This window comes from Citrus clementina, unplaced genomic scaffold (genome assembly GCF_000493195.1).
Source record: "Citrus clementina cultivar Clemenules unplaced genomic scaffold, Citrus_clementina_v1.0 scaffold_6, whole genome shotgun sequence".
Lineage (NCBI taxonomy): Eukaryota > Viridiplantae > Streptophyta > Magnoliopsida > Sapindales > Rutaceae > Citrus > Citrus x clementina.
Genome location: NW_006262139.1, coordinates 24,752,577 through 24,764,642, shown reverse-complemented (window position 1 = coordinate 24,764,642; position 12,066 = coordinate 24,752,577). Strand labels below are relative to the sequence as shown.

The 12,066-nt window shown below is 37.7% G+C and overlaps 4 protein-coding genes across 4 annotated transcripts in view; 2 read left to right on the top strand and 2 right to left on the bottom strand.

Moving 5' to 3' along the window:
- Window positions 1-17: 17 nt before the first annotated feature.
- LOC18039136 lies at window positions 18-437 on the bottom strand. The gene has a single exon (XM_006431066.2). It carries the CDS (start codon window positions 435-437, stop codon window positions 18-20), a length of 420 nt encoding a protein of 139 aa, XP_006431129.2.
- A 1,156-nt stretch (window positions 438-1,593) lies between these two features.
- On the bottom strand, window positions 1,594-2,560 carry LOC18040034 (40S ribosomal protein S9-2). Its single transcript, XM_006431065.2, has 3 exons — window positions 2,503-2,560; window positions 1,986-2,367; window positions 1,594-1,889 (listed from the first exon to the last, which is right to left on the bottom strand). Exons 1-3 carry the CDS (start codon window positions 2,528-2,530, stop codon window positions 1,706-1,708), a joined length of 594 nt encoding a protein of 197 aa, XP_006431128.1. The 5' UTR covers window positions 2,531-2,560; the 3' UTR covers window positions 1,594-1,705.
- Window positions 2,561-4,745: 2,185 nt separating this feature from the next.
- Window positions 4,746-8,511, top strand: LOC18040033 (cullin-3B). The gene is made up of 2 exons (XM_006431064.2): window positions 4,746-4,951; window positions 6,330-8,511. The coding sequence occupies exons 1-2, from the start codon at window positions 4,791-4,793 to the stop codon at window positions 8,368-8,370; spliced, it is 2,202 nt and encodes a 733-aa protein (XP_006431127.1). The 5' UTR covers window positions 4,746-4,790; the 3' UTR covers window positions 8,371-8,511.
- Window positions 8,512-9,363: 852 nt separating this feature from the next.
- LOC18038214 (thyroid adenoma-associated protein homolog) overlaps window positions 9,364-12,066 on the top strand; it is a 7,890-nt gene continuing 5,187 nt past the window's right edge. Inside the window, 1 exon segment of the mRNA XM_006431062.2 lies at window positions 9,364-12,062. Coding sequence (XP_006431125.2) covers window positions 9,519-12,062 — 2,544 coding nt within the window. The 5' untranslated portion in view covers window positions 9,364-9,518.

The window sequence follows — 12,066 nt, the reverse complement described above, 5'->3', positions numbered from 1 at the left end:
ACAGATTAACAAAACCATCAGTGCGAGGCGGCCTTGAGACTACTGGAACTAGCAGACTTGCCACTGAGAGGCGAGCTAGGCAAGATCGGCCTAGCAAAAACGACTACGTTCACGTGTCGTTCTTGGTAACAGTCACTCTTCTTTCTATCAGAATCGATATCTTCTCTAAGAAGCAACTCCTCTTCTTTTACTCTCAGGACCTGACTGTGAACGAATCCTCCTATCTTCTTCCTCCCGAAATTGGCCACCGATTTCGGCGACTCCGACTCCACCTCCTCCGTCGACGACCCTCCGCTCTCCTGATCGACCTCCGCCTCCGGCACCTCCGTCCTCACCTTCCAAAACGGGAAACCGCTCTTCTTTTCGCCGATGTTTCGGCCAACAAGTTCAAAGGAATCCATCGACACCAACATCTCGTTCACTGGCTTCACAGTCATGATCATCAAATTCTTTGATCGAGTGATTTGCTCGACAGCAAAGGATTTATATAAGAAGTGGAGTCTAGAACGGTGCGTTCTGGACGAGAGTTACGTGGGGGATATAAGCATGTGGGTGTATGACACGTGTCCGAAAATTGACTAACAGACATGTGGTGATTATACTCGGCCAAAGAAACCGTTGCCGTTTGGTTAGCAACAAGTCTTGGATCCTTTAAATCGCCGCCACGTCAACACGGTCCCCAGTGCCAGGTCAGTTTAGTTACGATGGTTTTCGTTAATTAAAAGAGTTTAGGTTAATTGGGAATGTTACAATTTATGAAGTGTAAAATCAGCATTGGTTGCCACGTCAACATCAAATCTTGAATTAGATGTTGATTGATAATTAAATATGATTTTTTTGTCATCCATGTGGCGTGGATGGATGAGATCTAGCCATCTGGTGTGAGCCTGGAGCCCTGGATGGATATTGGGAAACACGTGTCGTTGTACGTGGGACCCGGGAGATATTAATTGGGTAAAATTTGTCTTTGAAGAGGTTGGCCGGAAGCAAGCGTGAATGGCAAATTTTGATTAGTGAACGTGGTCAAATTTCATTCGCAAATGCAAAACTGCAATTGGCCATGGCTTTCACATGATAACTGAAAGATCTTTGTTAATGAGAATGACAAGGAGCCCCCCAAAAAAAAAAAATTAATTGTAAAATTGTATTAATTGAAAAGTAGAGATAATTTTTTCTTTAATTTAAAAATATTGTCAATTTTTTTATGTAACACTGTAGTATCATATAATTTTATAATTATTTCGCGGTTATTGTGTCGATCTTTTTTTTTTAAATTTAAAAATCAGTACTCTCTTATTAAAATTGTTTATGCCACGAGCAGGGTCGTGAGGTAAATGTTCGAGTTTCTCGCGGAAACAAAGTTGGATTAAAAATTTATTGAACACGTCCGTGCGCCACCCGTCAAAAAATAAAATCACCTCATGAATTAATATTTCTTTTGTAACTAACATGACAAGAAAAGTAGAAAGTTTGGCAGAAAGGCAAACGAGCATGCACGCTTATTGGAAAGAAGAAGATGAAAATAAAAACAATAATTTTATTCACTAACCGCATGCTTCTAATTCAATCAAGCAAAATAATAGTAGCAATAATAATAACAGAGATGGACTAGAATAATCAAGGAGGTCTCAAATGGCGATGACTATATAAATAAAAGAAATTAATTAAAAGAGCAAGTAATGGTATAAATCAAATTAAATTTAATTTAGTCCTCATCGTCCTCGTCTGCCCCACCGGCAGACTTCTTAGCAGCGGCCTTCTGTGCCTTTCGCTTGACCCTTCCAGGACGGCCAGTTTGCGTGAGGGAACTTGTCAGAGAGACTCCGACATGATTTTGGGCGTCCACTCTCACCAGGAAAGACGGTATGTTCACAATTTGCCTACCAACCCTACACGTTGTACATGCAAATTAACCAAATTAATTATTTATATAAGTGATAAATAACACAAATTAATTGATTGAATATAAATGTATGTAGTGGTACCTGATGTGCTTCTGCTTAATGAGGACGCGAGCATGATGAATAGACTTGGCCAAACCAGCTTTGAAGACGACAGTCTGAAGACGGCGTTCGAGGAAGCTCTCGACAGTGAGGGCCAAGACGTAGTCAAGTTTGTTCTGAGTCGCCTCCAAAAGGCCGTACCTAAACATCCTGCGAAGGAGGGCCTGGCCTTCAAAGATGCGGCGAGGGTCCTTCTCGTCCAGAGTGAGAAGATCCCTCGCCGCGTTGCGAATCCGACTCAATGCATACTGAACCCTCCACAGCTCCCTCTTGCACCGCAGCCCGAAACTTCCCACCAGCCTCAGCTCCGCATCTAAACGCTCCTTCTCGTACGGACGACGTGGCTTCTTGAACGTCTTCCCATCTATTAATCCAACACCGTTAATTTATTTTATTTTTTTGGAATTACAACACAAACAAAGATTAATTACTTATTATTAGTCAAAGACCTACATTCACTGTTATATAAAAATGAGATCGAGAGAGATAGAGATCATACAGTTGCGGTAGAAACTGACGTGCACCATGCCTCTGTGGGCGAAATGTAAACGAGGAAAAAATATCAAAATGATAATTGTGTGATTATTATTTTATAGACCAATCCCATTAAACCCCTGAAAGACAGCTTAAACCTTTGAGGCCCAAATTGGGCCCTGATAAGTCATTTTACCCCTTTTCATTTTTTCATTTTATTTTTTTGACTCAATAAGAAGTCAAGAAGAGTAAAATAAGTTAAATAATTAACGAAAAGTTGGATAATTATGGATTTTCCTTCCTTTTATATATATATAAATAATGTTGGATAATTATATATATTCCAAACACTAAAATGTAGGTCAAAGTTTGTTAGGATAGAATAAAAACTGGCGAAGAATATGGAAAGCTGTTAATGTTCAAAATTTTTATTGTTGCACACTGTTCTTTAAAACTAGAATATGTAAACACTAGAATATGTCACATTATATGTCCTAATTCATATGACAAAACTAATAACTTCTAAACCACAGCTGACTAAATAAAGAAATAAGAGTGATAAGAGTAATAAATAACTAATTAACTATGGGTTTCTTCACAATTGTTGGTAAACACATAGATGATTATCAAGTGGCGCTCAGGTGTGGATATTTGGCAGAATTTAAAATGTGAACGAGCGAAGTTAGAAGACAATAAAGACACGAGTTTCGATTCTGCACCAGTAGACTCGAGTACTGGCAAACAAGTGGGCTCTGGTTCTAATTGGACTCCACACAATTTAATTGGACTCTATCTCTGTGTCTAATTGGCCCATCGAGAAGCTTAATCCATACACATATTCACATAGATATATTCTGATATTCAACATACCATACATGGCCTAGCATAAATTGAAAGAAGAAAGAAAAAAAAAATGATTATAAATGGAAGGGCAAAAAAATCATAAATTGAAACTGTAACAAAAGATTTTAAAAGACTAATTATCTCGGTAAAATTTAAAACATGCTCTTGAAGGGATTAAGGCTTAATAAATAAATATTACACTAAAAACGGAAATATGAGAAGGATACGACCCCGAATAGCAGGTTCTTCTTCTGTTGAGAATTATCCTTCTCCATCCCTAAACCTTCGCTCCAAACGGTACGGGAGCCTGTCAGCTCTGACTGCTCACACTCCTAGCCCTAGAGCAGCAAGAGGTCATTACTGTGATACTGTATAATCTGGCAAATCATCATTTTCTTTCTATTACACGCTTTTATTTATTAGTTATGACCTCCCACTTTTTTCTTTTTCTTTTGGACCAAATAATTGTCGTATTCTTTAATCGAAAGAAGAATACGCCGTTATTTACAAAACAATTCTTTTTTATCAACATAAAAAATAGCAAGATTTAACTATACTTCATACTACATTTGAGAAGAGAAACGGAAAAGAGAGTGGAAAAAAAAAAAAGAGATAACTTTTTATAATTTAATTGTTATCGCAATATATATTTTGCTTATGTTGAAATTCTCTTTATTTATGCACATAAATCGTTTTATCTAAGCTAATGACACAAATGAGAAATGATTTTTTATTTTATTTTTTGATAATATAAATCTTAATCTTCTTCTCACATTTTGCAGCTATCTAATTACAATAAGAAAATATAAAAGTAAAAAACTTCTTAATTAATAGTTATATATATTAATATATACAATTGGATTTTAAAAAGTCACTTGAGCACTTTACAAAGAAAACATTAACATGAGGAAACCGTTCTTTACGGGAAAATCCAAAATATATACGCATGTTAAATTAAAAATTAGTCAATTTTTTTTTTAATTACGATTGCACATTCATTATTGAATGATGGTATACCTATAAATTATTGTATAAATTGACATGATATTATATAATTAGTTGAGTGATAATATAAAATAATAAAAATAAATCATATGAGTCAAGATATATTTTTCATTCAACTATTTATGTGATGCCATATCAATTTTATATAACAGAGTTCGTGGCTGTATTAACAGTTTTACAAGGATCGGAATGCTTAAAAAAATTTATAAGAGGGGCGAAATTGCCAATATAAACAAAGATAAAGTAACAAGTGTTTTTTAACAAGTGGGCCGAGCAAGGTATTAAAGCTTGTTAATCGACTCGCTGTGGCCCTCAAGTCCAGCTCACTAATTCGGGTCAATCTGTCTAAATCGGGTTACCAGCTTCAGATTCGGGTCAAAAATCAAAATTGAAGCTTTTAAGTTTAATCGAGTCGCTTGCAAATTTCTTAACTAAAAGAAAGCGAGTGTGAGCGATTGAGAAGAGATGAGTGCTCCGAAGAAGAGGACTTTCCAAATAGAGGCGTTTAAGCACCGGGTCGTGGTGGATCCAAAATACGCAGAGAAGACATGGAAGATTTTGGAGCATGCGATTCATGAGATTTACAATCATAACGCCAGTGGGCTTAGCTTTGAGGAGCTTTATAGGTCCTTTCCTTTTCTTCTTTTAGCCTTTTATGCTATATATTTTTGTGGATTTTTGTATTTATGTGCACAGTGAGTGTTAATTAATTGATTAAGATTATTAGAGATTGATTGCTTTAAAATTGTGTTTTGGGCAATTTTTTTTTTTTTAAGTGATTATGTTTGTAAATAGTAAGTTACTTAAACAATCGGGTTGTGTTCGTTTAGTGTTGCTGAGAATTGGTTAAACTTTGTTGAGATGATAGTATGGTTGAATTTTGCATATTGCTACCATTTTGTAGATTAGTTTTAGTGCTATGCTACGGGTAATTTCTTGTTTTACTGATTAGTTCTCGCATCGAAGAATACTTTTCTTATCACAAGTGAATTAATGCCATATCTGAGATTGTGTTTTTGTGATTTTTAATCCATTTTGTAACAAATCACTAGTTTTCAAATACAAGTAAGTGGGTGGGTGGTTGATAAAGCATTCATTGCCCAGTAGAAAAGGGTTTTAAAAAACATTTTAGCTATTATGTTAGGCATGTACTAATGTGTAGATGATGCTTAATGTTTTATTTCTCCCTATTGCTGTTGTTCTTGAATTTGTATGATATGAGTGGTGGTGTGCTTAGATGCTTGTAGTTGCTGATGGAAAGTGTCTGGACTTAGAATACATTGAAAATGCTAATCAGAAATGAATTACCTGTGTATTCTCGATATTGGTTGAAGTTGATAGTTTATCCTGGGCAATTAAGGTCAGTAGGTGAACATGAAGTTTATGTGCAGGCCAGCTATTGTGCGGATCACAATATTTTTGCTTGTTAGACTAGTTGAGACAAGTTTTCTAACATTGTTCTATCCACCTTATGTTACCGATAACCATTCTCTTGGATATCCATGGGACTGGATGTCTCTGCAAACAGGGGTTCACCTGTCAATGTTACCATTTCTTCTCTATTTGGGTAGATGTTTATCTGTGTCCCTTTTTTTTTTTTCCCCTTTTCTCTTTCTTTCTTCAGACAAGTTATCTACCCTTGTTCCTTTGATCTATTTGCTTTTCTCAGAGATTACCTTCCTTTACATCAAATGTGATGTCTTCTCACGTTGTTGGAGTCATCTTTGTGTTTGTTGCTACAAATACAAACTTTACTGATTTTCCTGAATATAGATTTATTCTGACGGAATAGACTATTTTCTGGGATCTGGTCCTTTTTTGAAATGTTGTATTGAAAACATTGAATATTTTTTGTATCCTCAGTGTGGCTTAAAAGGTGGTTTTCTGGATCTTTATGTTTCTCTGTCAATTTCCCCTTATTATGATGATTTCATGCATCTCATTCGCTGATACCTAACTCAGCCTGAACCATTCATACGTCTTGTTTATGTGTAATTCAATCAGGAATGCCTACAACATGGTGCTGCACAAATTTGGTGAGAAACTTTACTCTGGACTTGTGACAACAATGACTTTTCATCTCACAGAAATATGCAAATCAATTGAAGCTGCTCAGGGGGGTCTATTTTTGGAAGAGCTGAACAGGAAATGGGCAGATCATAACAAGGCTTTGCAAATGATCCGGGACATATTGATGTACATGGATAGGACATTCATCCCAAGCACCCATAAAACCCCTGTACATGAGCTAGGGTTAAATCTGTGGAGGGATGTTGTTATACACTCCAGCAAAATCCAGACTAGGCTACAGGATACACTTCTTGAACTTGTGCAGAGAGAAAGGAGTGGTGAAGTTATAAACAGGGGCTTGATGAGAAACATTACAAAAATGCTGATGGATTTAGGTTCTTTTGTTTACCAGGATGACTTTGAGAAGCATTTCCTCGAAGTCTCAGCTGATTTTTACCGTCTCGAGTCTCAAGAGTTTATTGAGTCCTGTGATTGTGGAGATTATCTTAAGAAAGCTGAAAGACGTCTAAATGAAGAAATGGAGAGAGTTTCTCATTACTTGGATGCTAGGAGTGAAGCCAAAATAACTAATGTCGTCGAGAAGGAGATGATTGAAAGTCACATGAACAGACTAGTTCATATGGAGAACTCGGGCTTGGTTAATATGCTTGTGGATGACAAATATGAGGACTTGGGAAGGATGTACTGCTTGTTTCGTCGGGTACCTAGTGGACTTATTTTAATAAGAGATGTCATGACTTCATACATTCGGGATACCGGTAAGCAGCTGGTTAGCGATCCAGAAAGATTAAAGGATCCTGTAGATTTCGTTCAACGCCTTTTGGATTTAAAGGATAAATATGACAAAGTTATCAATTCAGCATTTAATAATGACAAGACCTTTCAAAATGCTTTAAATTCATCTTTTGAATACTTCATTAACTTGAACTCTCGGTCTCCGGAATTTATTTCATTGTTTGTGGATGACAAGCTCCGAAAAGGACTAAGAGGGGTTAGTGAGGAGGATGTGGAGAATGTGCTTGACAAGGTCATGATGCTTTTCCGTTTCCTTCAGGAGAAAGATGTATTTGAGAAGTATTACAAGCAACACCTTGCCAAGAGGCTTCTTTCTGGGAAAACAGTCTCTGATGATGCAGAAAGAAGTTTGATCGTTAAACTCAAAACAGAGTGCGGATATCAGTTTACTTCGAAATTGGAGGGTATGTTCACTGACATGAAGACATCTCAGGATACAATGCAGGGATTCTATGCCAGCCTGGGTGCTGAGTCGGGGGATTCCCCCACACTAACTGTCCAGGTTCTCACTACAGGTTCTTGGCCAACTCAACCAAGTGCTACATGCAATCTTCCTGCAGAAATCATGGGAATATGTGAGAAATTCCGTAGTTATTATCTTGGGACACATACTGGACGAAGATTGACTTGGCAAACCAATATGGGCACAGCTGATTTGAAGGGAACTTTTGGAAAAGGCCAGAAACATGAGCTGAATGTTTCAACTTACCAGATGTGTGTACTGATGCTATTCAATAGCGTTGATCGGTTGAGTTACAAAGAAATTGAGCAGGCCACAGAAATACCTGCCCCAGAATTGAAGAGGTGCCTGCAGTCGCTGGCCTGTGTCAAGGGTAAGCATGTTCTTAGGAAGGAACCCATGAGCAAAGACATAGCTGAAGATGATGCCTTCTTCTTCAACGACAAGTTCACAAGCAAGTTCGTTAAGGTTAAGATAGGTACAGTGGTTGCACAAAGAGAGTCTGAACCGGAAAATCAGGAAACCAGACAAAGAGTGGAGGAAGACAGGAAACCCCAGATAGAGGCAGCGATTGTAAGGATCATGAAGGCAAGACGGGTGCTGGATCACAATAACATTGTTACTGAAGTCACAAAGCAGCTGCAATCTCGGTTTCTGCCGAATCCAGTTGTAATTAAAAAAAGAATAGAGTCCCTAATCGAAAGGGAGTTTCTAGAGAGGGACAAAGTGGACAGGAAATTGTACCGATACCTTGCTTGAAAGAAAAAAAATTTTAGTTGTGTCACTTTCAGGACTTTTTAACGGGGTTTTGGAATTCTATCCTCCATTTGTAAGATGGAATACTGTTCTCAGATTACCTACAGGTTCAGGTCAATTTTACTTCATATTTGTTGTGTTTCATTTTCTGCCTATTCATTCAGTCTTAAATTCCAACCAAAAAGATCCAAGGCCAAGCTAAATGTTTGTTTTTATCCAGTTGTTGTGATAAAACTGCATGGTGATGAAAACTTAAATTGGGCTATTAGGAAACCAAAATTTGTAACTTTTATTTCAAAGTGAAGAACTTATATTTGTACTTAGTAGTTTGGAAGTTGGAGGTAAGATTATAGAGGAAACTAAATAGAATGTTTAATTCTACTAATGTGTCTAGCTTCCTCAAATTCTTACTTACAACTTGTAAAATGCCTGAACTCTGCTTTGCTGAAGATCTATCGTTTCAGTTTTGAAGCTGAAGAAAAGATATTGGAGTAAAAACCAAGCACAAGTTTTGATTCACCAATCCCTGCAACTCAGAACTTGTTTTATATATAGTTTAGAAGCTGGAGATAAGATATTGGAGGAAACTAAACAGCAACTGAATATTTTGATCTTACTAATCTGTTTAGTTCCATCCAATTCTTACATACAACTTAGAAATGCAAATCAAGGGGAGGAAGTGGTTGAATCATTACAACTTCCTGTTTCTGCCATTGAACTCTATTCATGAAATCTTCATACAGCAGTGGGGTACTTATAAGCAAGAATGCAAGACAAGTTATTAGGGTCGTATGCGTCATACAATTTTTCGCTAGTGGCTTGGAAAGCACGAGTTTTCATGCTGCAAAACAGATTGTATGGTAAATCTAAATCAGTTAAGAATTTTTTTTTTTAATAAAAAAAGGAAAAGAAATAGAAACTAGAAATAAAATAAACTTTTTTTTTTAAATTATTTTTCGTCTTCCAAAAAATTGGGCCTCCAATTGCACACTAAAACCCAAACATAAAACCCTAGCACGAAAGTTAACCGACGTCTTCTTCCTTAACCCCTTCTCTTGCTTTTGTTTTGCCCTAAGTTATTTGAGTGTATGTTACATGTAATAACTAACAAAACCTCCTAATATCAACCAAGCCGCCACATTTAAGCAAACATGTCAGCAAAATGGCGCGCGTTGCAGCACCGCCACCGTTACACTTACAGCGCCGTCGTTTTCCCCACTTCGTTAACGGAATCATTAACCCAAATACCCTCTTCACAAAACTCTTCCTTTTCAAAGTTCCATAACGAGTTCAGAGAATTAGTTTCACTTAACTCTATATACGCCCAAGTGAATCATGCGAAGAAATTTGCTTCATCTTTTATCGAATTGCTGTCTTCAGCTAATGCTGCCGCCGATGAGTGGGTGCTCTCAAAAGCCACACGGGTGTACTTAGAAGTCATGTTCTTAGAAAATTCGTTGCCAATGCATAGAACTTTAGTTTCTGCTTTGGCAAAGGAGAGAAAATTTCAAGCTTTGATTGTTTCTTGTTTTCGTGATCTCTGTGATGAGTATGGTGGTGGCGGCGGCGGCGGCCGTGCGAGTGATCAAAATAAGAGGTTTTGCGTGTCACGTGTGGTACTGTCTGTAATGAGCTTGCCGAAGTTGGGGTATTTGATGGATGTGATTCAAGATTGTGCGGTTTTGGTTGCTTGGGATGTGGTTTTGGGGTTGAATGGTGTGGTTTTGGAGACTCAAGAGCGGGCTAGGCCGTCTCCCATTGTTATGGAGCAATGCCAGGAGGCTTTGTCTTGCTTGTATTATTTGCTTCAGCGTTGTCCGGATAAATTCAAGGGCTTGAGTGGTCAAAAAGAGAGTATCATGGAGATGATTTTCGTGGTTTTGATTAGTACATTGAAGTCGACTGCTTTTTCAAGGGATTGTTATGTGGCGGCAGGAGTTGCCCTGTGTGCTGCTTTACAAGTGTGTTTGGGTCCACAAGAACTTGGTTTGTTCCTCATTGAAGGTATATTTTATCAAAAAACTTGTAGTTTTAGTTCTGAAAAAAGTAAGAGTGAGTTTGAAGATGCTTTGCAAGTGTGTTTTAGGAAGACTCCATTTAATGGAGATGTTTGTAGTGAAATACACAATTTTTCAGTATTGAGTAGACTTTGCTTGATTAGAGGGATACTTACAGCTGTTTCGAGAAATGTGCTCAATGCCATATTCTTTGTATCAAAGGAAGATTTGAGTAATGGGAGTGAGAATGGTGATGATTCTGCAAAGACTATATTGTATAATGGGATTTTGCCTGAGCTGTGTAGCTACTGTGAGAACCCAACTGATAGTCATTTTAACTTTCATGCATTGACTGTTTTGCAAATATGTTTGCAACAGATAAAAACCTCAATTTTAGCTAATTTAACCAATGTGTCATTTGATTATGATCCAATTCCAGAGGATATGGGGACACGGATATTGAGAATTATTTGGAATAACTTGGAGGATCCTCTAAGTCAAACAGTCAAACAAGTTCATCTTGTTTTTGATCTTTTTCTAGATATTGAATCCAGCCTACGTTGGGATGTGGGTTCTGAAAGAATAAAATCTTTCTTGCAAAAGATTGCTTCTGATCTTCTTCGCCTGGGGCCACGTTGCAAAGGTAGATATGTTCCTTTGGCTTTACTCACTAAGAGGTTAGGTGCAAAGACTCTGTTGGGGATGAGTCCTGACCTGCTGTCGGAAATTGTCAATGCATACATTGATGATGATGTGTGTTCTGCTGCCACATCATTTTTGAAATGTTTCCTTGAATGCTTGCGTGATGAATGTTGGAGTTCAAATGGTATTTCGAGGGGCTATGCAGTTTATAGAGGGCACTGCTTGCCACCTTTCTTGTATGGGCTTGCTTCTGGAGTTTCAAAGCTCCGCTCCAATTTGAATACTTATGCCCTTCCAGTTCTTTTAGACATGGATGTGGATAGTATATTTCCTATGCTTGCTTTTGTCTCAGTTGTGCCAAGTGAGGAGGAGAATGGACTTTCATATCCTGAACTTGATTGTAGTAGCTTCGAACTCAAAGTTGAACAGCAAGTGGCTGTTTTTGTCTCGTTGCTCAAAGTATCTCGTTCGCTTGCTTTGGCTGAAGGGGATATTGATTTGTGGAAGAATTCTTCTGTACTTCGCACAGGCAGCAAGTTTGTAACTGAAGGGAGTAATCTTTATGCTCTTGTCTGCATAAAGGGAATAAACTTTAAGGTCCTTGTTGATTGGTTAGTGCTGGCATTAACTCATGCTGACGAGTTACTTCGTGTAGATGCTGCAGAGTCTCTTTTCTTGAACCCCAAGACAGCTAGTCTGCCTTCCCATTTAGAACTCACTCTCATGAAAGAAGCGGTGCCATTGAACATGAGGAGTTGCTCAACAGCATTTCAGATGAAGTGGACTAGCTTGTTTAGAAAGTTTTTCTCTCGAGTTAGGACAGCCTTGGAGAGGCAATTTAAGCAGGGGAGTTGGAGACCTGTTGTGTCCTGCGAGAACAGTGACAGAACTTTAATTAATGGAACTGATACTGTAATAAGCAAAGCAGAGAATTTGTTTAAGTTTATGAGGTGGTTGAGTTGTTTTTTGTTTTTCTCATGCTATCCATCTGCTCCATATAAGAGAAAAATAATGGCCATGGAGCTTATTCTGACAATGATGAATATTTGGTCAATTGCAC